Source organism: Vanellus vanellus (assembly GCF_965231255.1).
Source record: "Vanellus vanellus genome assembly, chromosome: 30".
In the NCBI taxonomy this organism is placed as follows: domain Eukaryota; kingdom Metazoa; phylum Chordata; class Aves; order Charadriiformes; family Charadriidae; genus Vanellus; species Vanellus vanellus.
In genome coordinates this window covers 1,595,751-1,621,485 of record NC_138935.1, presented here as the reverse complement: position 1 = coordinate 1,621,485, position 25,735 = coordinate 1,595,751, and the positions used below count along the sequence as shown (strand labels likewise).

General features: G+C 68.1%; 1 protein-coding gene across 1 annotated transcript in view; it reads right to left on the bottom strand.

The window, feature by feature from the left end:
• The window catches only part of CACNA1A (calcium voltage-gated channel subunit alpha1 A), a gene marked incomplete at both ends in the record, with an annotated part of 31,497 nt that extends 5,762 nt beyond the window's left edge, over positions 1–25,735 (bottom strand). Inside the window, 40 exons of the mRNA XM_082496728.1 lie at positions 292–392; positions 463–570; positions 1,251–1,356; positions 3,069–3,165; positions 4,794–4,921; positions 5,047–5,197; positions 6,252–6,352; positions 6,437–6,502; positions 6,618–6,734; positions 6,830–6,913; positions 7,200–7,310; positions 7,584–7,748; positions 7,852–8,053; positions 8,140–8,280; positions 8,349–8,509; positions 8,597–8,696; positions 10,072–10,178; positions 10,255–10,314; positions 10,751–10,880; positions 11,003–11,141; positions 11,802–12,160; positions 12,535–13,269; positions 13,883–13,989; positions 14,094–14,161; positions 14,260–14,377; positions 14,493–14,565; positions 14,703–14,834; positions 15,131–15,243; positions 16,081–16,193; positions 16,298–16,507; positions 16,928–17,017; positions 17,146–17,202; positions 17,298–17,413; positions 17,485–17,588; positions 18,174–18,361; positions 18,819–18,971; positions 19,058–19,149; positions 21,268–21,407; positions 21,864–21,969; positions 25,440–25,735. Coding sequence (XP_082352854.1) covers positions 292–392; positions 463–570; positions 1,251–1,356; positions 3,069–3,165; positions 4,794–4,921; positions 5,047–5,197; positions 6,252–6,352; positions 6,437–6,502; positions 6,618–6,734; positions 6,830–6,913; positions 7,200–7,310; positions 7,584–7,748; positions 7,852–8,053; positions 8,140–8,280; positions 8,349–8,509; positions 8,597–8,696; positions 10,072–10,178; positions 10,255–10,314; positions 10,751–10,880; positions 11,003–11,141; positions 11,802–12,160; positions 12,535–13,269; positions 13,883–13,989; positions 14,094–14,161; positions 14,260–14,377; positions 14,493–14,565; positions 14,703–14,834; positions 15,131–15,243; positions 16,081–16,193; positions 16,298–16,507; positions 16,928–17,017; positions 17,146–17,202; positions 17,298–17,413; positions 17,485–17,588; positions 18,174–18,361; positions 18,819–18,971; positions 19,058–19,149; positions 21,268–21,407; positions 21,864–21,969; positions 25,440–25,735 — 5,745 coding nt within the window. The remainder of the gene's footprint in view (positions 1–291; positions 393–462; positions 571–1,250; positions 1,357–3,068; positions 3,166–4,793; positions 4,922–5,046; positions 5,198–6,251; positions 6,353–6,436; positions 6,503–6,617; positions 6,735–6,829; positions 6,914–7,199; positions 7,311–7,583; positions 7,749–7,851; positions 8,054–8,139; positions 8,281–8,348; positions 8,510–8,596; positions 8,697–10,071; positions 10,179–10,254; positions 10,315–10,750; positions 10,881–11,002; positions 11,142–11,801; positions 12,161–12,534; positions 13,270–13,882; positions 13,990–14,093; positions 14,162–14,259; positions 14,378–14,492; positions 14,566–14,702; positions 14,835–15,130; positions 15,244–16,080; positions 16,194–16,297; positions 16,508–16,927; positions 17,018–17,145; positions 17,203–17,297; positions 17,414–17,484; positions 17,589–18,173; positions 18,362–18,818; positions 18,972–19,057; positions 19,150–21,267; positions 21,408–21,863; positions 21,970–25,439) is intronic.

Genomic DNA, 25,735 nt, shown 5'->3' with positions numbered 1-25,735 from the left:
GATGGGGACGCTGGAGGGACTTGTGAAGGGGACAGGGCTGGGATGGGGACACTGGAGGTGGCAGGGGAGGGGACAGAGCTGGAATGGGGACACCGGAGGGACCCTTGGGGCTGGGATGGGGACACCGGAGGGGACCGGGAAAGGGACAAGACCGGGCTGGGGATGTGGGAGGTGGCAGAGGAGAGGATGGGGCTGGGACGGGACCCCGGAGGGACGTGGGGAGGGGACAGGGCTGGGCTGGGGACACCGCAGGGCCACGGGGAGGGGACAGGTTTGGGGTGCTGCCCCCACCTGCTCCTCCCGCATGGCCTGCAGCTTCTTGGCTTTGCTCTGCCGGTAGTACTCCATGATCATCATCGCGGCGTAGATCTTCCCCACCGTCAGGTCGGTGGCTGTGGGCGCAGAGGGTGAGAGGGGACGGGGACGGGGACGGGGATGGGGATGGCAGGGACGGTCCCTTACACTTGTGGGGGGTGACGAGCAGGTCCAGGTTTTTGGGGGAGAGGTTGGGCCAGATGGCGATCATCTCCTTGCGGAGCTCCGCGTCCATCTGCTGCTTGTCGGCTCCCCCTGCGGAGAGAGGGCTGAGCGCCCCGGCCCCCCTCGGGGACCCCCCGCCACCCCCACCCCCATGGGGACCTCCCTGTCCCCTCCAGGGACGCTCCCGCCCTGCCACTGCCCCATGGGCCCGTCCCCTTGGACCCCCTGTCCCCTGACGTCCCCCCTTTTGCCCCGTCCCCAGGGACCGCCATCCCCAGGCTCCCGGTTCTTGTCCCCTCCACCCCCAGGGACCCCATCCCTGTCCCTGTCACCCAAGGGACGCCTGTCCCCGTGCCCCCAGGCTCCCTGTCCCCCCCGGGGTCTTGGGCCACATTCCCTCAGGTCTTCATCCCCAAATCTCCGGGATCCCCATACCCCCGGAGTCCCTGTGCCTATCCCTCTGGGATCCCCGTATCCCTGTACCCCCCATCCTTGTCCCAATCCCTTCGGGATCCCCGTACCCCCGGAGTCCCCACCCCCACCCCCATCCCCATCCCTCCGGGATCCCCCTCCCTCTGTCCCCCTCATCCCCATCCCCATCCCTCCAGCATCCCGGTACCCAACCCGTCATGGCCCCTGTCCCCCCCACGGCTGCTGTGTCCCCACGGTGCCCATCCCGGTCCCCTGGAGGACCCCACTCCCCCTCCCACTGGGGTGCCCGTGTCGTCCCCCCCCCCGGTCCGTGTTCCCCCCCCCCCCCCCCCCCGTGCCTTTGGCGATCTTGATGTCGAGGGCGGTGCGGATCAGGGCCATGAGAGTGGAGTTGAAGTGCACCGTGTTGTCGTCGGCCACCGGCAGGTCCATGCGGAGCAGCCGCTGCGGGGGTTGAGCAGAGCACGGGAAGGGGGGGGGGGGAGGGGAGGGGGGGCATCAGCCACGACCCCCTCCCACCGTGCCCGGGGGGCTGGCGAGAAGGTGGGGGGGCCGCCCCACAGCCACTGGGGAAACTGAGGCACACCCCCCCCACCCCTGAGACACCCCCCACCCCCCACCCCCCCAAAAAAAAAAACGGCCCCCCGCCTTCTCCCCAGGCCGCGGCCCCCGGATCCCCGCAAGATGCCCGGGGTGGGGGGCACGGCCAAGCGGGACCCCCGGCGTGCTGGGTGGGGGGCAGCGCATGCAGCGGGCAGCACATGCAGTGGGGGGACGGGACACCCCGGCTTTGCTCCTGGGGGGGGCGGCCGGGGGCTTCTCTGGGTGCAAACCGGCATCCCTGGGGGGGGTGGGGTGGGGGTGGGGTGCGGGGGGGTCCAGGGAGACGTGCCTGCCCTGGGGGTGGGGGGAGAAGCGATGAGTTTGCCAGGCCTCAGCCCCACGGTGCCCCGTGCCCCCCCCCACTAGCTCCCAGTGCCAAGCTGGTGGTGGAAAGTGTTGTGTCCCCCCCCCCAAAAAAAAAAGGGCAGGGACACCCCCCCCCCGCCATGCAGCCCCCGGGGTGGGGGGGATGTGGGGGTGCAGAGCAGCAGGGCAGGGGAGCGAGCAATGCTGATGGGGAAACTGAGGCACAGAGACGCGGGGTCCCCACGAACCCCCCCTGGTGCCCGGGTAACCCCCCCCCAACACGATGCAGCTTCCGAGCACCCCATAGCCCCCGCAGCTGGGGGGGGGGTCGCGGGCAGTGCAGCAGCCGGGGGGGGACGGGGACGGGGGGACGGGGGGGCTCACTGCCGGGGGGGGAGGTGGGATGGGGGGGGGGGGAGGCTGTAAGGATGGGGGGGTGGGGGAGAAGGGGGGGGCAAAAGGTGAGCCCCGGGGGGGGGGGGCGAGCCTCATGGGGGGTCCCTAAAAATGCTGCTCTGGTGAGGGGTCCTTGAGCCCCACAGGGGACCCCCAATATCGGGGCGGCAGCGCTGGCTGAACCCGGGGGGGGGTCCCCAGATAGGAGGTTCGGGGGGGGGGGCTGGCTGAGCCCCATTGGGGTCCCCAAATAGGGGCTTGGGGGGGGGATGGCAGAGTCTAGTGGGGGTCCCCAAATAGGGGCTTCTGGGGGGGGCCTGGCCAAGACCCAAGGGGGACTCCCAAACAGGGACTCCGGGAGGATGGGGGGGTTGGCCAAGCCCCATGGGGGTCCCCAAATAGGGCCTCTGGGGGGGGGGATGGCAGAGTCGAGTGGAGATCAGTTCCCCAAAGAGGGGTTTGGGGGGGGGGCTGGCTGAGCCCCATGGGTGTCCCCAAATAGGGGGTCCCGGGGGGTGGGGGGGTCCGGCCCCAACCTCCAGCCCGCGGCGGGCAGGGAGGTGGTGGGGGGCACACGGTCCTCGGGCGGCGGATCTTACCCAGCCCGTCCTGGGGGGGACGCGCAGAGGCTCAGCGGTCAGGGCTCGCCGCAGGAGGAGAAAAACAACAACAAAAAAAAAAAAAAAAAGAAAACAAATACAAAAAAAAAAAAAAACCAACCCAAAAAACCCACCAAAACAAAACAAAAAAAAGCAGCCGAGAAAAAGCATCGGCCGGGCTGAGTCGGTGCCGCTGGTGGGAACCGGCACGGCTTTGGGGGGGCTTCGCTCTGGTGGGAAGAGGTATTCTACCTTATAAGCCACACGGGGTGGGCATTTCTTGCCTAAACCCAGGGGAGGGGACATATGTCTCAGCATTTCATACATGTCCATGAAAGTCAGCCGGCCCCTGGGAGCGGAGAGAACAAGAAGGAAGAGACATCGGACAGAAAAAGGAGAGAGAGGAAAAAAAAAAAAAAAAAAAAAAAAAGAGAGGCGAGAGAGACAGAGAGACGCGGAGAAAAATAAATAAATAAATAAATAAAAAGAATTATAATATTAAAAAAAAAAAAACAACAAAACAATAAGGGGAAAAAAAAAATTAAAAAAAAAAAAAAAAGAAAGAGGTTTAAACCCGGCCGGCCGCAGCCCGGGGCCCCGCGGAGGAGGAGGAGGAGGAGGAAAGGAGGAAGGCGATGGCCGGTGCCCATGCAGCCCCGCGGCGTTTTTGGGGGTCCGGCCGCGCTGGCCGGGGGCCGCGGGGCGCAGCAAGCAGAGCTGGGCAGGGACTGGAGAGAGGGGGGGGGGGGGGCTCCATGCGACGCGCCATGGGGGGGAGGAAGGGGGGGGGCTGGTGCCGGCCCCCCTGGGGGGTTGTGCGGGACGTGTCTGTGTATATATATATATATAGATATCATATATATATCCGAGAAACCATAAGCGACATTCATTCCGTTGATGCTCAGCAGGTTTTTAGTGTAAGTCAAACCTTGCAAGCAACCCTATGAGGGCATTTCTTGCCTAAGCCCAATGGGGGAGATATTACGCGTAATAAACTGTACATATCCTTATAATGAATGCGGCCACTGCAAGAAGAATACAGGGGGGTGGTTAGTGCGGACGCCGGAGACACGCGGTGCCCGCGGACGCGCCCGGGGAAACTGAGGCACGGACACACCTCCCCCTCCCCCCCCCCCCCCTCGGCTCCGGGGGAGGAATAGGGGCTGAGGGAGGAATGGGATTCCCCCTCGATGTCCTCCTGCACCGGGATGGGGGGGGGGGGGGGGAGGGGGGGGTTGGCGCCGCTTGGTTGCAATATTTGGGGGGGGGGGGAAGAATTGCAGCCCCACCCCGGCTCCATCCCCGCTGATCCCAGTATGGACCAGTCCAGCCCAGTACAGGGCACTGAGGAGCCGGCAGAGCATCACGGGACGCCCCCCATGATGTGCAGCCCCCCACAGCATCACGGGGGACGCTGGGACACAGCAGAGACACCCCCCCTCCCACCCCCCCCCCAGGACATAGCAGGGACCCTCCAGCACCCGGTGGGACCCCCCCCCAGGTCTGACTGAGGCCCTTTGCCCTGTGCTGGGGGGGGGTGGGGGCCGGGGTGGGGGCAAGAGGGGGAAATCCGGCGGCCAAACACCTATAATTGAGAGAGGACAGGTTAATCAGCGCCGCACCGGGGGGGGCGGGCCCCCCCCACGGCTGTGTGGGGACGGCAAACTTGGGGGACACCCCCTCAGGGGGGGGCACAGCCCCTGGGGGGGACACCTCCCCGGGGGGAGACACCTCCCCACGGGGGGACACCAGGACCAATGGCCCCATAGGACCCGGGGGGGGCTCATGGGCACCTTCTGTGCCCCCCCCCGGACCCCACTGCACGGCTTGGGGAGGGGGGGACACACACGGTCCGGCCAGCCAAGCCCCCGGGAACCACTGCGCCCCGGCGCTGAGAGGGGACCCCGGTGTCTGGGGTACCCCCCACCACACACACCCCCCCCACGACCACCCCCCCAACGGCGGGGGGGTCCTTACCAGGCGGCGGGGTCGTACTCAGCCCAGACGCGGACATACTCGTCCAGGTGGTGGGGGCCCAGGATGGAGGAGTCGCGCGTCAGGTACTCGAAGTTGTCCATGATGACGGCGACGAAGAGGTTCAGCATCTTTGGGGGGGGGGGGGGGGAGTAAAGGAGTGGGGTGTCAGGGCAGGGGGGGGCCCGGGCAGGGGTCTGTCCATCTGTCCCCCCTCCCTGCACACCCCCCACCCCCCCCACCCCTGGGGGCTCACCAGGAAGGAGCAGAGGAAGATGAAGGAGACAAAGTAGAAGTAGGCGAACTCGTTGCCGCACTCGTCCTCCTTGATGCCCGAGTTCTGGTCGCAGGGCTTCCCGCTGAGGCAGGACAGCATGATCTCGTGCCAGGCCTCCCCGGTGGCACTCCTGCGGCGGGGGGGGGACAGTGACATGGGGTGACCCCGGCGGGTGACCCCGGCTGGGGAGGGGGCCAGGCAGGGGGGACGCACTGGTGTGGCACTGGGTGTCGCGGATGACACCGGGTCCGTGCAGGGGGGACGTGCCAGCACGGCACTGGGTACCCCGGGTGGCACGGGCATCGTGCTGAGGGGACGCAGTGGCATGGCATCAGGTGCCCCTGGTGGCACCAGGACCATGCCGCAGGGACACGCTGGTGTGGCACTGGGTGCCCCCGGCGGCACTGGGACAGTGACATGGGGACACGCTGGCGTGGCACTGGGACGGTGACATGGGGACACGCTGGCGTGGCACTGGGTGCCCCCGGTGGCAGTGGGACAGTGACATGGGGACACGCTGGCGTGGCACTGGGTGCCCTGGGTGGCAGCGGGGTGGTGACATGGGGACACACTGGTGTGGCACTGGGTGCCCCCGGCAGCAGTGGGACAGTGACATGGGGACACACTGGCGTGGCACTGGGTGCCCTGGGTGGCAGCGGGACGGTGACATGGGGACACACTGGCGTGGCACTGGGTGCCCTGGGTGGCAGCGGGACGGTGACATGGGGACACGCTGGTGTGGCACTGGGTGCCCTGGATGGCAGCGGGACGGTGACATGGGGACACGCTGGTGTGGCACTGGGACGGTGACATGGGGACACGCTGGTGTGGCACTGGGTGCCCCTGGCGGCACTGGGACAGTGACATGGGGACACGCTGGTGTGGCACTGGGTGCCCTGGGTGGCAGCGGGACGGTGACATGGGGACACGCTGGTGTGGCACTGGGATGGTGACATGGGGACACGCTGGCGTGGCACTGGGTGCCCCATGTGGCACTGTGACAGTGACATGGGGACACACTGGTGTGGCACTGGGTGCCCTGGATGGCAGCGGGACGGTGACATGGGGACACGCTGGTGTGGCACTGGGTGCCCTGGGTGGCAGTGGGGTGGTGACATGGGGACACGCTGGCGTGGCACTGGGTGCCCTGGGTGGCAGCGGGACGGTGACATGGGGACACCCACCGGAAGAGGAGCATGAGGGCCTGGAAGAAGGTGCGGAAGTTGTTGTGTTGGGTGATGGCCGACTCGTCGTCCTCCTCCTCGATGCCGATGTTGCCGAAAACCTGAGGGAGAGGGGGTTGCGATGGCTGATGGGGGGTGGGGGGAGTGGGGCGAGGGGCCGGGGGGGGGGGCGGGGGGGGTCTCACCTGCATCCCGATGATGGCGTAGATGAAGAAGAGCATGGCGATGAGCAGGCAGACGTAGGGCAGCGCCTGGGGGCGGAGCGGGGCCGGTCACGCCGTGCCGGGGCTGGATGCGGCCCCCGGGTGGGGATGGCCGGAGGAGGGGCACACGCGGGTTTTGGGGAGGGGGGTGTCGGGGGGGCACCTTGAAGGACTGGACGAAGGTCCAGAGCAGGATGCGGATGGTGTAGCCCTGGCGCAGCAGCTTGATGAGCCGCGCCGCCCGGAAGAGCCGCAGGAAGCTGAGGTTGATGAAGTTGTTCTGGGGGGGGGGGACACACGGACACACACAGGGGTGAGTGGGGGCCAGCGGGGCCCGGCCACGGCGCCACCGGGTCGTCGGCGGCTCCCACCTACCCCGAACTCCGTCACCAGGATGTCGGTGATGCTGCCCAGCACCGTCACGAAGTCGAAGACGTTCCAGGCGTCGCGGAAGTAATTCTGCGCAGGGAAGGGGACGAGGGACACGGGGCAGCGGTGCCGCCGCCGGCATGCCGGATACCGGTGCCCCACGGTTACCCACCCACCGGCTCCCCGCATCCCGTGGGTACCGGTGCACCGGCTCCCTGCATCCCAGTTACCCACACACTGCCTCCCCCGGATCCCTCCGGTACCCGTACACCGGCTCCCGGCGTCCTGCCAGCGCGGTGCGGGATGCCCCGGGGATGGACGCGTGGCACCGGTCCCCTGTGGTCCCCTGTGGTCCCCGGCACGCGGTGGCACGTACCAGCACGCCGAAGGCCATGATCTTCAGGAGACACTCGAGGGAGAAGAGGGAGGTGAAGACGTTGTTGAACATCTTCAGCACGTTCTCGTAGGCGTCCGAGGCGTCGTAGAACTGGGGGGACAGTGCGGAGGATGGGGACAGGGACAGCTGCTGGGGGGGGGACAGGGGTGCATCCTGGGGGGGGGAGGGGGTAGGATGGATCCAGGGGGACAGGACAGGTCCTGGGGACAGGGAAAAAGTCCCCTGGGAGAAGGACAAACCCCAGAGGACAGGACCAAGGGGGGGCACGCACGTGGGTGCCGGGGGCTGAGGACAGCCCCCAAGGGGACAGGGATGGCCTGACCCAGAGGGGCTCCCCAGGACCCCCAGCCCCTCCCCGCCGACCTTCATCATGAGGACGATGGTGTTGAGGGCGATCATGGCCATGATGGTGTACTCGAAGGGCGGCGACACCACGAACTGCCACATGCGGTACTGGAAGCTCTGCCGGTTCTGCGGCATGTGCCGCGTCAGGGGCTTGGCGCTGATGGCAAAGTCGATGCAGGCTCTCTGCAGGGGGGGCACACAACAGGGTGGGTGTCACCGACCCCCTCCCAGCCCGGCCGGGGGCTTCCCGAAAGGCGCGGGGTTGGGGAGAGTCCGGAGGTGGCACCTCGTTCTTCTCCAGGCTGTACTCCTCCATCATCTTGTCCCCCTGCTCCTGGAAGGTGATGATGATCAAAGCCACGAAGATGTTGACGAAAAAGAAGGGGAAGACCACGAAGTAGACCACGTAGAAGATGGACATCTCCATGCGGTAGCCGGGGCTGGGGCCCTGGTTCTCGTAGGTGGCGTCCACCGAGTGCTTGAGGACCCTGCGGTGGGGCGAGGGCAGGGACGGGACGGGGTGGGGGGTCCCGGTGTGTCCGTCCCCACGTCCCCCCCATCCCCATGCACTTACTGCGGCCATCCCTCGCCGGTGGAGACGGTGAAGAGGGTGAGCAGCGCCCAGAGGACGTTGTCGTAGTGAAACTCGTACTTCTTCCACTCCCGCTTCTGCGCCTTCACCTCGTTGTCCTTCTCGTAGACCAGGTACTCCCCCCTGGCAGGGGAGGGGGCGGTGGGACGGGGCCGGGGGGGGTGGCGGACCCCTGCCCGGCCGGGCCGTACCTGCAGTCCTTCTCGAACTCCTTGGACTCGTCGGTGCAGTAGAAGAACTTGCCCTTGAAGAGCTGGACGGCCACCACGGCGAAGATGAACATGAAGAGCATGTAGACGATGAGGATGTTGAGGACGTTCTTCAGGGAGTTCACCACGCAGTCGAAGACGGCCTGGGGACGGGGACCGGGGAGGGGGGGGGGTCGGTGTCGGCTGGGGTGGGGAGTGAAGCCCCCTCCCCACCCGCCCCCCTCGCCCACCTTGAGCTTGGGCAGCCTCTTGATGGTCTTCAGGGGCCGGAGGACACGGAGGACGCGGAGGGACTTGATGGTATTGATGTCCTTCCCCTTGCTGCTGCCGCTGCAGGTCGGGGCGGGGGGTATGGGGAGACGTGGGGCCCCCGGCGTGGCGGCTCGGGGCACCCCGATACGGCCACAGGTGGTCCCGTCCCCTCCTCTCCCCGGCGGCGACCCCCGTCCCCTCCCCGGCCGAGCAGGCACAGGGGCAGGGCTCAAGGCTGAGACCCCCCCGCAACTCATCACATGTCAGGGAGACCCTGGCGCGTTTCCCACAGCGCTGCTTTTGGCGGGCGGGATGCAAGGGGGATTTGGGGGGGGGGTGGGGGGAGCGAGGCGCGACCATGAGCACGAGGAGAGCACGAGGACAGAGATGGGGGGGGGGGGGGGAGCGGGAGACGAAGGCAGAAAGACTTTACCGTGAGCTGCTCCTGCGGCCGGTGGCAGAGGAAGGGGAGAGACAAGGCACGGTGAGACCCCGGCCCCCGCCCCCCCGCGCCTGCCGCCCCCCCGGCCCCGCCGGCCGCTTCCCAGCGGGAGGCTGGGGGGGGTCACGGGGGGATCGCGGCTTCCCGGGAGGTACCGGGGGGCGTTACTCACCCCTTACTTGGGGGGACACTCAGTTACCTGGGGGGATGCTCACCCCTTACTTTAAGGATGCTCAATTACTCGGGGGAGTGATCATCTTTAATTGGGTCACTCCGGGGCTGTTCAGGCTTTATTTTGGGGGGTGCTCACCCTTTTTTTTTGGGGGGGATGCTCAATTACTCGGGGGATGCTCAGCCTTTATTTGGGGGATGCTCAGTTCACTCGGGGGATGCTCGTCCTCTACCTGGGGGATGCTCGAGATCATTCGGGTGGTGCTCGCCCTTTTTTTTGGGGGGGGGGACGCTCAAATTACTTGGGGGATGCTCAGCCTTTGGTTTAAGGGTGCTCAGTCACTCGGGGGATGCTCATCCCCATCCAGGAGATCCCTCATCCCTTACTAGAAGGTTCCTCATCCCTTTCCAAGAGGCGGCTCATCCTTTGGTAGGGGATTCCTCAATCTTTATTTAGGGTTTGCTGCAGCCCCGCTCGCTGCTCGGGGGTTTTCCCACGGGCCTGATCCTGCCCGGGGACACGGGGCCGGCACTGCCAGGACGTGGGGACACCGGGACGGTGACAGGACGACACAGCGCGGTGGGCAAGCGGCCGAGGACGGACGTCAAGCGACACAGCAGAGCACGGACAGCCGGGCAGCGGGACGGACCCCGGTGGGGCTGGGACCACCCCACTGGGAGGCACTGGGAGGCACTGGGAGAGGCGAGACCCCGCCACCTCCATCCCTTCCCCACCATCCCCTTGTTCCCCTCCCCGGTGCCACCCTCCAAGTGTGGGGGGGACCCAGATGTGCCCCCGCCCCCCCCTTCCCCCCCCCATGTCCCCAAGGGGGGACTCACGTGAAGGCGAAGGCCACCAGCGCCCCGCTGACCACGATGAAGTCCAGAATGTTCCACAGGTCCCGGAAATAGGCACCTTGGTGAAGCACCAGCCCCAAATCCACCATCTGTGGGGGGGCAAGGGGGGGGGGTGAGGGGGCACCGGGGGGGCCCCCCTACCCCACGGAACCCCCCCCCGCTCACCTTGATCACCATCTCGAAGGTGAAGACGCCCGTGAAGACGTAGTCGAAGTAGCGCAGGACCTGGAGGGGGGGGAGGACGTGGGGTGGGGGGAGATGCCCGGGGTCCCTCTGGCACCCCGAGACCCCCCCCCGACACCCCAGGACCCCCCTGGCACCCTGGAACCCCCCAGCACCCTCCAGGCACCCTGAGACCCTCCCCCGGCACCCCTGGGCTGCATGACCCCCTCCTGGCACCCCAAGACCCCCCCAGCTCTCCAAGGCTGTGGGACCCCCTTGCAATGCCCCCCCCCCCTTGTTCCCCGGCGTCTCAGAGGCAGGACAAAGACGGGGGGACACCCCGTTTTGGCAGACCCCTGGCTGCTCTTCTGGGGCAAAGCAGCACTGTGAGGAGGGGGTTCAGGGCTGCCACCCCCACCCCCCCCACCCCGACAGCCCCCGGGGGTCCCCATTTGCCCGTCTGTGGGGGGGGCACGGGGGGGGACGGGGTGGGGCTCACGTTGTTGCGGGGGGCGTTGGGCTGCACGGGGTCCTCAGCGGCCAAAGCGATGCTGCTCATGGCGATGACCATCAGGATGCACATCTCGAAGTACCGCAGGTTGACGATGTAGTGGCACAGCCGGCGAAATCTGGGGAGGACGGGGGGGAACGACATAGGGAGGACACGGTGTGGGAGGGCGAGGGGCACCCCCATAAGCCCCCCCCCCCCCTCCCCCCTAAAACGCCCCCCCCGGACCCCCGCGGCGCTCACGGGTTGGTGGTGGAGAGGATGAACATGGAGCTGTAGGGCACCATGGGCTTGGGGCCGTTCTCCTCCTGCCCGTCGCCTTCCTCCTTCTTCTCCTCCTCCTCCTTGCGGGGCAGCGGCTCGGGGTTGGCGTTCCTGTTCACTGCGGGACCGGGGGTGTCACCCCCCCCTGCACCCCCCTCCCCAAACCCCCCCATCCCCCAGAACCCCCGCGAACCCTCCAGTCCCCCACCAACTCCCTGCAGCGCCCCCCCCCCAAACACCCCTGGAGCCCCCAAACTCCCCAGACACCCCCCCGCACCCTCCACAACCCCCAGACCCCCCAGATTCCTCAGACAACCCTCCCCCGCACCCCCCCAGGACCCACACCCCCCAGAGAACCCCCCAATCCCCCTCCAACTCCCTGCAGCCCCCTCCCCCAAACACCTCTGGAGCCCTTAAACTCCCCAGACCCCCCCCCTTGCACCCCCCACAACACCCAGACACACCCGGAGCCCCCAGCCCCCCCCCCCTCCCCCGACACCCCCTGTACCCCCTCCGGACCCCCAGGCCCCCCAGATGCCCTCTGCACCCCACGGACCCCCTGGGTGCCCCCCCGATGCTCCACACTTACCAGACCCCCCCTGCACCCCCCCAGACACCCCCTCAGACACCCCTCTGGAACCCCCCAAATCCCCAAATCACCTCTACCCCCCCCAGACCCCCCCTGCACCCACTCCCCACCCCCCCTTGCACCCCCTGGACTCCCTCAGAACCCCCCGGACCCTGAGCCCCCCCACAGGTGGGGTGGGGGGTGTCTTACCTTGGACCAGTGCGTTGGTGGGGGGCGGCGGGAGGGGGGGCGGGATGTCCACGGCGGTGTGCTCCGGCTTGCCCCCCCCCTTGGCGGGGTTGTTGTGGGGTCCGGGGTTGGTGACCACCAGGCTGTTTTCGGGGGGGGGGTTGGGGGCGGCAGGAGGGCGGCGGGGGGGGGCGGCGGCGGGGCAGGCGGTGTGGTTGCCCATGGTGGGGGGCGCGGGGGGGTCGGCGGTGGCCAACTTGTTGTTCTTCATGTTGTCGATGTCCTCGGCCACGGGGGGGTCCCGGCGCCCCATGTCCTGCTGGATGGGGCGGGTGGTGGAGAGCGTGGGGCCCGTAGGCACCCCGGGGGGCTGGTTCTCCCTGGGGGGGGAAAGGCGGGGGGGGGTGTCAGCTGGGACCCCCCTGTGGCACCCCCAGTACGCCCCGGGGTGGGCGCTGAGCCGGGAACACTGGGGGGGGGGATTCGGGTCCCCCGGGAGCTGGAGCAGCTCCAGGGCCTGGGGGGGGGGTCCCAGTAGCCCCAGAGGGGGTCTCATCTGCCCCGGGGGGGTCTCACCTGCCCCAGGGGGAGTTCCACCAGCCCCAGGGGGGTCTTAGCTGCCCTGGGGGGGGCCCACCAGCCCCACGGTGGTCTCGCCTGCTCCAAGGGGTCCCATCTGCCCCAGGGGGACTCCTACCACCCCCAGGGGGGTCCCACCAGCCCCAGGGTGGGGGGTTCCCACCAGCCCGCTCACCTCCGCCGCCGGTGCCGCCTCTCCTTGTCGTCCCGCTTGCCCTCGCCGTCATAGCCGGCCGGTGTGGCGTGCCGATGCCGCCGCCGCCGCTCGCCGTCCCCGTGCTCCCCGTCCCCCTCGCCCCGCGCCACCCGGCCGCCTTCCCGGTGCCGTGGCCGCCGCTCGGGCCGCCCGCCCTCCTCGCCCTCCTCGGCCGCCCGCCGGTGCGCCCGGTGCCGCCGGTGCTCACGTTCGTGCTGGGGCGAACCGGCGCGGCCATCCCGGCTGCCGCCCGGCCGGTGCCGGCGCTCGACGGTTTTGAGGCGCTCAGTGTCAGCGTAGGCGCGCTCCTGGCTGGGCTCCCGCTCAGGCTCGCGGCTACTGCTGCGGGGCCGGCGGCCATCGGGGCCGGGGGGTTCCCCGGGCCGGGGTCCGCCGGGGTCGGGGTAGCGCGGCTGGCGGCGGAGCTCGTCGGCGCGGGGCTGGCCGAAGCGGGGCTCCAGCGGCGGCTCGCCGGGGCGCGTCTTGTTGGTGTTGTTGTTGCGGTTCTCCTGGGGGTCTACCACCAGCGGGCGGTCCAGGTGGGTCTTCATGTCGGGGCGGAGGTGGCGGGCGTAGGGCACCTTCCAGCGCTCCTCGGGGTCCAGCTCGCTGTAGAGGGCCTCCCGGCTGGCCAGCAGGTTCTGCTTCCGCAGCTCGCTCGTCCGCTGCTCCCACACCGACTTGGAGGACTTCTGGTTCTTCTGCTGCTCCTTCCTGCAGCGGGGAGCCACAGCCCACGTCGGGCGAGCCTGAGGTGTGCCGGGACGGAGCCAGGGTGGAGGTGGGATGGAGGTGGGATGGAGGTCAGGATGGAGCCGAGGACGGAGCCGGGATGGAGCCGGGATGGAACTGGGATGGAGCTGAGGATGGAGCCAAGATGGAGCCAAGGATGGAGGCGGTGATGGAGCCGGGGTGGAGAAGGGATGGAGATGGGATGGAGCCGAGGATGGAGCTGAGGATGGAGCCAGGACGGAGCTGAGGATGGAGCTGGGATGGAGCCAGGAACGGAGTCGAGGATGGAGCCGAGGATGGATCTGGGGATGGAGCCGAGGAAGGAGTCAGGGACAGAGCCGGGGTGGAGCTGATGATGAGGCAGAGGATGGAGATGGGGACGGAGATGGGGACAGAGACAAGGATGGAGCTGGGGATGGATCTGGGGATGGAGACAAGGATGGAACCAGGGAGGGATCCAGGGATGGATCCAGGGATGGACTGGGGATGGATCCAGGGGTGGAGGCAAGGATGGAACCAGGGAGGGATCCAGGGATGGATCAGGGATGGATCCAGGGATGGAGCCGGGACAGAGATGGGCACACGACGCACTTACATGGTGACAGACATGTTGGCTGCGGAGAGCGGGCTCACTTCGGCCACCTCCTTCGCCTTCTGCAGCGCCAGCTTTTGGTTGGCGGCTTCTTCCTCCTCCTGCTCGTCCTGCAAAGCCCCACGCCGTGTCCAGCCCAGCCCCGAGGCCATGGGCGATGGGGGGTGGGTGGGGGGTGGCCCCCCTCCATCACATCCCCAGCCCCGGTCCTCACCTTGGTGAGCTCCTGCGCGTTGGCGAGGTTGTCCACCGCGATGGCCAAGAAGACATTGAGGAGGGTGTCTGGGCGTCCCGTCAAGGCAAAGCACCTCCCAGAGCATCCCACCCCCCGGATTAGGCCAGGACCCCCCCCCGGGACCCCCCCAGCACCCCGAGGATACAGTTGCCGAAGAGGGTGAGGACGATGAAGTAGACGGAGAAAACCATCCCCCCCTTGACGCCGCCCTGAGATTTGATCCCGTCGTACATCACCGCGTTCCAGTCTTCGCCCGTCAGGATCTAAGGGGGGGGGGAGGGGAGGAAGGAGCCGTGGGGGCAGTGGGGACCCCCCCCCCCCCGGCACCCCAATTCCTCAGGAGTCCCAGAGGGGGAGATGGAGGGGGAGTTCCCCTACCTGAAACACCGTCATTATTGCTGCTGGGAAAGTGTCGAAGTTGGTGGGAGGGGTCCCGTCGTCAAAATTGAACCTGGGGGGGGGGCAGGGAGAAGGAACAGCGGTGGGAGCCCCACCCCCACAGGGTGCCCCCCAGGTGGGGAACGGGGGCACAGAGCCACCCCCACGCTGAGGGGATCCCGGGGGGGAGGCACCGTTTCGGTTACTCACTGTCCCCCGAAGAGCTGCATCCCCAAAAGGGCAAAGACGACGATAAAGAGGAAGAGGAGGAAGAGGAGGCTGATGATGGACTTCATGGAGTTCAGGAGGGAGACCACCAGGTTCCGCAGGGAAGCCCAGTACCTGCCAGGACAGAGCCAGGCTGCGGGGCCGCGGGGGGACCGGGGACACGGGGGGACGAGGGGACACGGGGACACGGGGAGGGGACACGGGGGTGCGAGGGGAGGAGGGACAGCAGCTCGGCACCCCACGATGGCTCCGTGCACCCGCACGCTCGGCCGTGCTCGCGCTGCCCCAGTGACCGCAGACCCACAGGCGCGGCCGGACCGACGGACAGAGCGACCGACGGACGGATGGACAGACAGACGGATGGATGGACGGACGGACAGAGCGGCGGCGCCCGACCCGTCAGCACTTACTTTGTGACTTTGAAAATGCGCAGTAACCTGAGAGCTCGTAGCACGCTGATCCCGAAGGATGTTCCCGGCTTCACAACAGCCCAGATCACCTCGAAGATGCTTCCGATGATAACCTGGGGGGGGGGGGGGGGAGAGTGTATCCATCCTGTCCCCAACCCTATCCCTGTCCCCATCCCTATCCCAACCTCTTCCCCATCTTCACCTTGTCCCTACGCTATCCCCATCCCCATCCCCATTCCATCCCATCCCATCCCATCCCCATCCCCATCCCCATCCCCATCCCATCCCCATCCCATCCCCATCCCATCCCCATCCCCATCCCCATCCCATCCCATCCCATCCCCATCCCATCCCCATCCCCATCCCCATCCCATCCCATCCCATCCCCATCCCCATCCCCATCCCATCCCCATCCCCATCCCCATCCCATCCCCATCCCCATCCCCATTCCATCCCATCCCATCCCATCCCCATCCCCATCCCCATCCCATCCCATCCCATCCCCATCCCCATCCCCATCCCCATCCCATCCCCATCCCCATCCCCATCCCATCCCATCCCATCCCCATCCCCATCCCCATCCCATCCCCATCCCCATCCCCATCCCATCCCCATCCCCATCCCATCCCCATCCCCATCCCCATCCCATCCTCATCCCCATCCCATCCTCATCCCCATCCCATCCCCATTCCCATCCCATCCCCATCCCCATCCCATCCTCATCCCCATCCCATCCTCATCCCCATCCCATCCCCATTCCCATCCCATCCTCATCCCCATCCCATCCTCATCCCCATCCCCATCCATTCCCATCCCCATCCCCATTCCCATCCCATCCCCACCCCCAACCCATCCCCATCCCCATCCCATCCCCATCCCCATCCCATCCCCATTCCCATCCCATCCCATCCCCATCCCACCCCGTTCTCGCCGGGGGTGGCCGCACTCACGGCACAGTCGAAGCAGTTGAAGGACGAGTGAAAGTAAGGCCGCGTCCCCAGCCCGTACATTTTTATAAACATTTCGGACATAAAGAGTCCCAAGAAAATGAATTCTGCATAGTCTGGAGAAGGCGGGGGGGGGGGGGGGAGGAAGAGAGTGAAGGGGGGGGCTGGTGGCCAGGGAGGGTGGTGGTCTGGCATCGGGGGGGTGGTGGGGGCCACTCACAGAGGAAGTCGGAAAGCCAATCTGGCTGGTCGTAGTGAACGATAGCAACACACAGGGTGTTGAGCGCTACCAGACTGAGCACGGTCCAGTAGAAGGCCTGAGTTTTCACCATGCGGCGGATGTGGAAGCGCATCCTCCGCTCCCGCTTGTGGAAGAAGGTGGCGTTCTCCAGCTTGGCACTTTTGAGGCTGGCGCGGGCGAAGGGGGAGCCTGCGGGGTGCAGGATGGGGGGGGGGGAGGGGGGGGATCCTCACCATCACCGCGTCACCCACCACCCCGCAAAAAGTCACCCGGCGCCCTCCCACCACCCCCCCCGACCCATCACCTCCCCACTCATCACTCATCACCCCATCACCCGTCACCCATCTATGACCCCCCCAACTGTCCCCCCATCACCCCCCACCCATCACCCCATCACCCCCCACCCCACCACTTATGACCCCCCCAACCGTCACTCAGTCACCCCCCACCCATCACCCATGACCCCCCCACGCATCATCCCATCACCCATCACCCCCACCCCCATCACTCCCCCCATCACCCCGTCACCCCCTCACCCTTCCCCTCCCAACCCATCACCCCCCCCACCCCCATCGCCCCCCCCCGGGGCCACCCACGCCCCCCACCCACCCACGGAGGCGATGTCGGCCAACTGCTCCTCAGCATCCTCAGGGCTCAGCAGGTCCGTTTTGCTCTTCTTGATGGTGGCCCTCCGGAGAGCTCCCGCAGGGGCGAGGGGGCAGAGGGAGGCACGCGTCACCCGGGGGGGGGTCCCCACCCGGGACCCCCCACCCACCCCGGGGTGTCCCGTCCCCCCCCCCGGGATGCACGCTGGGGCAGACACTTACCATCGAAGGGGTGTCGGGGCTCTCCCTCCGTCTCGTCCTCCGCCAGGATCACTTCTTCTGAGAGAAAAGCGGGGGGCTCAGCGGGAGGGGGGGGGACGGGGACACGGGGGTCCCGGGGGGAGAAGGTGAGGCAGAGGGGGGGGGGTCCTCACCCGCCTTGGAGATCCACTCCATGTAGCCGTTGAGCTCCCGCTCGATCTGCTGCTGCCGCCGCAGCTTCAGGAAGGCTCGGCGGTTTTCCACCCGCTCCCGCTCTTTGGCAAACTCCCTGTGGGGGCCGGAGTCAGCGGGGGGGCCGAGGTGGGACCCTCCCCCCGGCTCCCCCCCCCCCCCACTCACCCGGACAGCACCCCCAGCACTAGGTTCAGCATAAAAAAGGAGCCGATGATGATGAGGGGGATGAAGTACAGCCAGTTCCAAGTGTTCCCTGAGGCATCGTTGCTCTGGGGGGGGGGGAGAGGGAAGAGGGGTCAGGGGTGTGGGGGGTCCCACAAGTTGGGGGGGGTCCCACGAGCTGGGGGGGGGTCTCATGAGCCGGGGGGGGCCCAGGCACAGCCCCAGTATCAGCCAAGGGATGGAGCGCGGTGACTCCAGTGTCCCCACCCCAGGGGCTGGTGGCACCCCAAATCCCCTGGTGCCCCCCCACATGGGGGCCATGGGAGGACACGGGGGACGAGGGGGGGCCACGGGGGGGGGGCACAGATCATCCCTGCAGGACTTGGGACTGCCAGCAGAGGGGGAAGGACAGCAGCATCCTTTTTTTGGGGGGGGGGGAACCCTCCTGCTCCGCAGCCACCCCTCCCTCTGCAAACCACTTCCTGCTTTTGGGGGGGGGGGGGGCGGCTGCACCCCATTTCTCTTCATCCATGTGCACATGGTGGGGGCGGGAGCCGCGAGGGGGACTACTTTTGGGGACAACTTGGGGGACCCCCACAGGGACTGGCGAGCCCTCGGGGGACAGGAGGCGGCTTCAATGGGGAAAGAGGGGTGGCGGGGGGGAGGACCCCCCCCCCGGGGGGGGGGCTCACATAGTAGAGGAGGTCTGTCCACCCTTCCATGGTGATGCACTGGAAGACGGTCAGGACGGCGAAGAGGATGTTGTCGAACTGGGTGATGCCGTAGTTGGGGCCCTCCCAGTACTTCTTGCACTTGGTGCCGTTGGGGCAGATTCGGGCCGGCTCGTCCGTCCCGCACGGGACTTCCACCTTGATCTCGTCTGGGGACAGCGGGGGACGGACACACACACACACGGAGCCGGGGATGGCTCCAACCCCCTCCCCTTTTCCAGCCCGGACCCCCACCCCCCCCCGCATCGTGCCCCCCCTCCTCCCCGCAGCCTCCTTCATCCCGTTCCCCTCCACAGTGCTGACGCGGCCGCCGCGCAGAAATAGCTCCCGCCAATTAACGGCATCTTCATCAGGGGAGAGAAGTAATTAGGCCGTTCCATATCGGGCACGGGCCACGGGCCCAGGGAGCTGGGGGGGTGGGGGGTGAGAAGGAGACGGCCCCCCCCCAGCCCCGGTCTCAGCCCCACGGCGTCCCCATGGCGGGCTCCGAGTCCTCCCCAGTGGGGAAACTGAGGCAGGGCCGGTGGTGGTGGGGCAGGGAGAGGTGTGGGGGGCATTTAGGGGCGTTTTAGGGTGGGTGGGGGTTGGGGGGGGGGGCAGACCTACCCGTCACCAGGTCGAAGCAGGTGGTGTGAAATTTGCCCATATAAAACTCTAATCCTATGATTGCAAAAATGAGGATCGCGAAAAACAGGAGGAGGCCGATCTGCAGCAGTGGGATCATCGCCTTCATGATGGACTTCAGGACGACTTGTAAACCTGCGCCAGATGGGGCTGAGCGGATGACGACGTGTCTGTCCCCCCCCCCCTCCCCCCCGACCCCATGGCATCCCCGCGCCACTCACTTGGGATCCCCGAGACCAGCTTGAGGGGCCGGAGCACGCGCACGGCCCGCAGCGTCCGCAGGTCGAACTGGGAGCCCACCGTGGCCAGAATGCTGCGGGGGTGAGAGGGGGGTCAGCAGGAGGGGACCCCCCCATGCGGCCGGTACCCCAACCCGGCCAGGGACCCCCACCAGCCACGCCACTGCGGCCACCACGTCCCAGCGCGGCCACACGTCCCCATGGGCCACCGCCTCCACCACAGGCATGTCCCGCCACAGATGTGTCCCACCACGTCCCAGCACCCCCCAGCCGTGCCATCATGGCCACCGAGAGCCACAACGCCCCACCCTTCCTGAGTGCCCCCCCACGGGCTGTGCCATCACCACCACCAAGTCTCAGCGGAGCCACACATCCTCCGTGGGACACCACATGCCCCATGGCCACCACGAGCCCCCCCGTCCCTGCCACATGCCCACGGCCATGCCATCACAGCCACTGTGAGCCCCCAGGTCACCACTGCATGCCCACGAGACCAGTCAGGCCATCACGGCCACCGTGAGCCCCCATGTCCCTGCCACATGCCCACAGCCGTGCCACCATGGCCACCATGAGCCCCCACGTCCACATCATGTCCCCACGAGACCACAGCCGTGCCGCCACGGCCACCATGAGCCCCCACATCCCTGCCACATGCCCACGTGCCCACGGCCAGTCCATGACAGCCCCGGTGAGCCCCCGCGTCCCCGCCGCATGGCCACGTGCCCACGGCCGTGCCGGCAGGGCCGGGAGCCGGTGCCGGCAGCGCGGGCGGGAGCGCTGGGCTATATTTAGCCTTTCCGGGCTGAGCGCGGCGGCACTGCCGGTGCTGATGCCGGAGCCAAGCCTGGCCCGGGGGGTCGCAGCCCCCCGCCAGCAGCAGCCTGGGGGGTCCCCGAGGACCCCGGTGGCAGCGGGGGGGAGCACAGGCGCTCGGACGCACCCTGGGGGCCCATTGCCGTCCCCCCCACACTCCCCCAACCCCGCGGAAGGTCCTCTCCCGCTGCCTGTTGCCATGGCAACCGGCCGGCCCCATTCATCCGCATCACCCCCATTCATCCCCAGTCACCCCCATTCATGCCCATTCACCCCCATTCACCCCCATTCAATCCTATTCATCCCCAGTTACCTCTATTCATACCCATTCATTCTCAGTCACCCCCCAGTCACCCCCAGTCACCCCCATTCATCCCCAGTCACCCCCATTCATGCCCAGTCACCCCCAGTCACCCCCATTCATCCCCAGTCACCCCCATTCATGCCCAGACACCCCCAGTCACCCCCATTCATCCCCAGTCACCCCCATTCATGCCCAGACACCCATTCATCCCCAGCCACCCCCAGTCACCCCACTGTGGGTCCCCCCAGTTCTTTCCTTCCCGCTGCCCCAGCGATGCCATGGCTCATTCACAGGGGCAGCGCCAGGGCTGGCGGTCATGGGGGGGGCAAGTGGGGGGGCGGGGGAGGGGGGACCAAAGTGGGGACTTCGGTGTGAGGGGAGTGGGGGGCGGGGGGGGCAGGCACCGAGCAAGGGAAGAGCAGGGCGCAAGGGGTGCCGGGGGGGAGGGAATGGGGTGCTGGGGGGGAGTGGGGTGCTGGGGGGGCAGCCAAAGAGCAACCCCTGATGTGGGGGAGAGCTTGAGGGGACGCGGGGCCCGTAGCTCGGAATCTGGGCTGCTCCGTGCCTCAGTTTCCCCATCGGCTCTCCCGGCAGGAGGGCGAGCGCAGGACCCACAGCATCCATTGGAGGGGCCGGGGTGCCATGGCTGGGGGGGAGCAGCCGGCCGGGGGGGCGCCGGGGCTGCCGCTGAAACACCAGTGGCGGGTGTATGTGCCGGGCCGGTGAGTGGCGGCGCGGGAAAATATTGTGACAGCGCTAAGAGGCAGCTGCTGCCGCTGGGGGAGCGGGACGAGCACCGCAGGCCATAATTAACGTCTCGCCCGGCCCCGGCCCCGCGGGCGCTGGTGACGCCCGGGACCGCCGGCAGCACACAGGGACTCCACACACGCGTACACGCACACGCATGTGCACACGCACCCTCTGCACGCGCTCCGCGACGCAGGCGGGGACATACGGCTTGCGTGCCCCCACGCACACGTGTGGGTCTGCTACGTGAAGGGCACGGGGCTGACACGCGTGTGCACAGGCAGCCCCACGGCGGTGGGGGGGTCGGGTGGTGGGACAGGGACCTCACCCGGTGAGGACGACCACAAAATCCATCACGTTCCAGCCGTTGCGCAGGTAGGAGCCTTTGTGGAAGGCGAAGCCCAGCGCGATGATCTTGATCCCCGCCTCGAAGCAAAAGATGCCGATGAAGTACGGCTCCGTGTCGTCCTGGGGACGGGGACAGGCGTCAGGCCACCGGACGGGGGACACGGGGACACCCCCACCCCCCAGCACGCTCCTGGCCCGTGGGGGCAAGAGGGCATCAGGGCGGCCGCTGGCCCCGGGTGTCCCCCCCACTTTCCCCAGGTGCTGCAGGGCGGAGGCGGCCACCGCTCCCGCCGTGGCCCAGATTCCCAGCATGGAAGAAACTGGGACGCCGGCGGGTCCGGGGAGACCGGGAACCGCGGCCACTGTGTGACGGGTGCCGGCTGTGCGCGCGGTGCAGGCTGGCAGCCAGCCCCGGTTCCACCGCCCACACAGAAGGGGCCAGAGACCCGCACCAGAGACCCCCACGGGGGGTCGGGGACCCCCGCCGGAGCCCCCCAGGGTGGCCGGGGACCCTCACAAGAGCCGCAGAGGTGGCCAGAGCCCCCCACCGGACCCCCCCGCCGGCCCCACGCTCACCAGCCGCTCCGACATGGGGGTCTTGTCCTCGTCGGGCAGGTGCTGCTCCAGCGCCAGGACAATGCAGTTCGCGATGATGGTGGCTAAAATCATGTATTCAAAAGGAGTGCGGCCGAGTCAAGGAAAACCCAGCTAGGCCAAGCCCGCGGGGGCCTGGCGTCCCCCCAGAGCGGGCCGGTTGGGGAAACCGAGGCAGGAGAGGGGCCGGTGGGGTGCCCAGAGGGGAGGGGGTTCCCGGAGCCCCCCGGCACCGGCAGCGGTCGGTGGCAGGGACTCAGGGCTCAGCTGCCACCAGCGCCCACGTGCTCCGCAGCTCATTAATTTCCCCATCAAAGGCGCGACCCGGCAGCCCTGGCGCCTCGGCACGAAGCCTCTCGCCAGGCGGGAGCCGGCAGCGATCAAAGCGCCGCGGTGACAGCAGGACCCGGGGAGACCTACATGGCACCCGCTTGGCCCCGCTGGCACCCGAGCAGGGACGCCGCCGTCCTCGTGCAGTGCCGCCGCCGGGACCCGCCTGCGCTTTGGGGTCTGCGTTTGGTAAGCATGTCCCCCGTGGCTGTACCTGGCCCCACGGCACTGGCACCGCGGCCGCGGGCAGCACACCGGGCAGGCAGCGGTGACAGCCAAGCAGGGGCCGGGGGGCGGTCAAGACCCCCCGTCCTGCATCCCCACAGCATGCCCTGCATTATGTGGCCGTGGAGCGGGACCCCCAGCTCACAGCTGGTTTGTGCCGCCAACGCCACGCAGCCCCCCGGCGCCCCGGCAGAGCTGCCCCATGGCCGAGGCCGAGGTGGCACCGGTGCCAAGGACAGACACAAAAATGGGCCCCAATCCTGCTCCCCATCCCCCTGCGGCACAGCCGAGGTGTGGGGCACGGCCGCTGGCCCCGCTGCCTGACGCAGCAGGGCTATCCGGCACGGCTATCCGGCACGGCACGGCTATCCGGCACGGCTATCCAGTATGGCACAGCTATCCGGCACGGCACAGCTATCCGGCATGGCACAGCTATCCGGCATGGCACAGCTATCCGGCACATCACGGCTATCTGGCTTGGCGATTCAGCTTGCCTATGTGGCGCGGCACAACTGTCCGTCACGGCCCAGTTTTCCGGCCCCGCAGTTATCGGGCACGGCTATTCGGCACTGGCTATCTGGCCCAGCACAGCTACATGGCCCGGACATTTGGCACGGCTATGCAGCCTGGCACGGCTATCTGGCATGGCAGGGCTACCCGGCACAGCTCAGCTGCCTGGCGTGGCTATTCCGCTCAGCCAGCCAGCATGGCACGGCTCTCCGGCACGGCTCTCCGGCACAGTAAGGTTATCTGGCACAGCTATCGGACACAGCACAGCTATCTGGCACGGCATGGCTGTCCAGCACAGCACGGCTATCCGGCACAGCTATCCGGCACGGCACAGCTACCCGGCACAACTCTCTGGCACAATACAGTTATCCGGGGCAGCACAGCTCTCCGGCACGGCCATCCAGCACAGTACGGCGATGCAGCACAGCTATCTGGCACAGCGCAGCTACCCGGCACGGCGCGGCTATCCGGCACGGCGCGGCTATCCGGCCGCAGGGAGCCGGGGTGCGGGTGCCTGTCAGGCCGGGCTTTGGGGTGCTGCGGGAGCAGCCCCCCCCCCGCTCCCCAGTCAAAGGGAACCCACCGCCTCCTTGCTGCCGGGCTGTCGTGACGGTGGGGGAGGCTCGGCACAACCGCAGGATGGGGCCCGCGGGGGCTCGGGGTGGGCGGTGCAATGCATCACCCTCCCCGGCCCCCTCAGCACCCACCGGTGGGGCTGCCTGCGCCCCCGGCACCCCGGCACCCCCGGCCCTGCTCCCGCCTCGCCAGCAGCTCCAGCCGCCGACCCCACTGCGACAGCGGCAGCCCTCGCCGTGTCCCCCTGCCCCCCCCGCCGCCACAAAGCCCTTTCCCCACGGCACGGTGACCCGGTTCGCCGCTCGGTGCACACGGCAGCACCCGGCATGGCGGCTCTCGGTGCACCGGGCACTGGACCCTGCCCCTGGGATGCTACAGCCAGGACGGTGCTGCAGCACGGCACGGCACGGCCACGCACTGGCAGATTTGCTTCCACGCGGAAAAATAAAGACCAATAACACCCCCCCCCCCTCCTTTCCCTTCTCCCCCGGGATTTGCTCCCTGCGCCGGCAGCACCGTCCCCGCACTGGGGCCGACATTTCGGTGCTGCGCCGGCCGCGTGCCCCCGCCGCCCATCACCGCGGCACAGCGGCTGCGGCACACATGCCCAGTGGGGCACCGGCAGCACCCACTGCCCAAACCCTCCCCGCTGCCGGGGAGGGGGTCCCCAAAAGGCTCAGGGGGGGCTGGTGGTGGGACCGGACCCGTCGGTGAGCCCACCCCTCCCTCGGCAGCACCCCAAAACCGCGCGGTGCCCCCCAGCCCGCCCGGGGCCCTCATGGCCACAAGGAGCATTGACAGTGGCCCTTTGGGAGTGACAGTGGCCCTTTTTGGGTGACAGCCGCCCCCCGTGGGTGAAAGGGGTCCTTTTTGGGTGCTGCTCCCAGCTGAGGTTTCTGGGGTGCAGAAGGGGGGGGGGACCCAAGGGCAGCGATGCCCTGAAACGTCCCCGCACCCCCGAACGCCCCAGTGGGTTGGCCTTGGGGAGGGGGGGACACCTGGGGACACCCTGAGTCTGGGGGCACCCCAGGGGATGGAGAGGGGCTCTGCTGGCACTGGGGGGGGGGGGGGGGGGGGCAAGGGGTGCAGCAGGGACATGGGGGCGCCAGGTCAGCTCCCACCCCCCCCAATTAGGGCACCGGGAGACGCTGGTGCGATGGGGTCCCCTACCCCCAGGATGAGCTGGACTCCCCCAGACCCCCCAGGCAGGGCAGGGGGATGGGGACAGGGCTGCAGAATGGGGACAGGGAGCTGGTGCAGGACATGGGGACGGGGACCCCAATGTGGGTCAGGGAGGGGGGGGGGCGCCAGCATGGGGACGGGGACCCCAGTATGGGGATGGGGACCTCCTGGGAGGCAGGAGACGGGGACCCCAGTTACGGGGACGGGGGGCTGGTGCAGGATGAGGATGTGAGGAGCTGATGCAGGACAGGGACCCCAATGGGGGTCAGAGGGAGGGGGACACGGGACAGGGACCTGGTGGAGGTCGGGGGAATGGGGACGTGGCATGGGGACAAGGAGCTGGTGGAGGACATGGGGACAGGGACCCCAGTGGAGGTTGGGGGGATGGGGACGCGATGCAGGGCAGGGGGATGGGGTCCCCAGCATAGGGACAGGGACCCGGTGCAGGACATGGGGATGGGGACCCAATGCAGGTCAGGGGGAGGGGGACCCCAGTAAGGGGTTGGGGACCCCAATAAGGGGACGGGGACCCCAGTAAGGGGACGGGGACCTCAGCAGGGAGACGGGGACCCCAGTAATGGGACAGGGACCCCAGTAAGGGGTCGGGGACCCCAATATGGGGACAGGGACCCAACACAGGGCAGGGGCCCGGGGCTGCGGGGTGCCGATTAGGGGGTGTCCTCCCGCGGGGCTCCCCCCCTTCCCCCCCTTCCCCCCCCCCCCCCCAAAGGATATGGCCATTCGGTGATCTTTTTGGCGTATTTCCTCACCACGTTGTCCTCGCTGAAGAGGAAGAGGGAGCGGTTGACGGTGAGGCAGTTCTGCCGGACGGGGATGGGGTTGTAGAGGGCCATGGTGCGGGCGCGCTGGGCCATCGACTGCTTGTACATCCTCTGCGCCCCGGGGGGGCCCCCCTGCCGCGGCCCCCCCGCGCCTCCCCGGCCCCCCACCGCCGCCGCCGTCCCGGGGCCGCCGGTCCCACCGCCTCCCGCCCCGTAACGGGCCGGTAGGTCCTCTCCGAACCGCGCCAT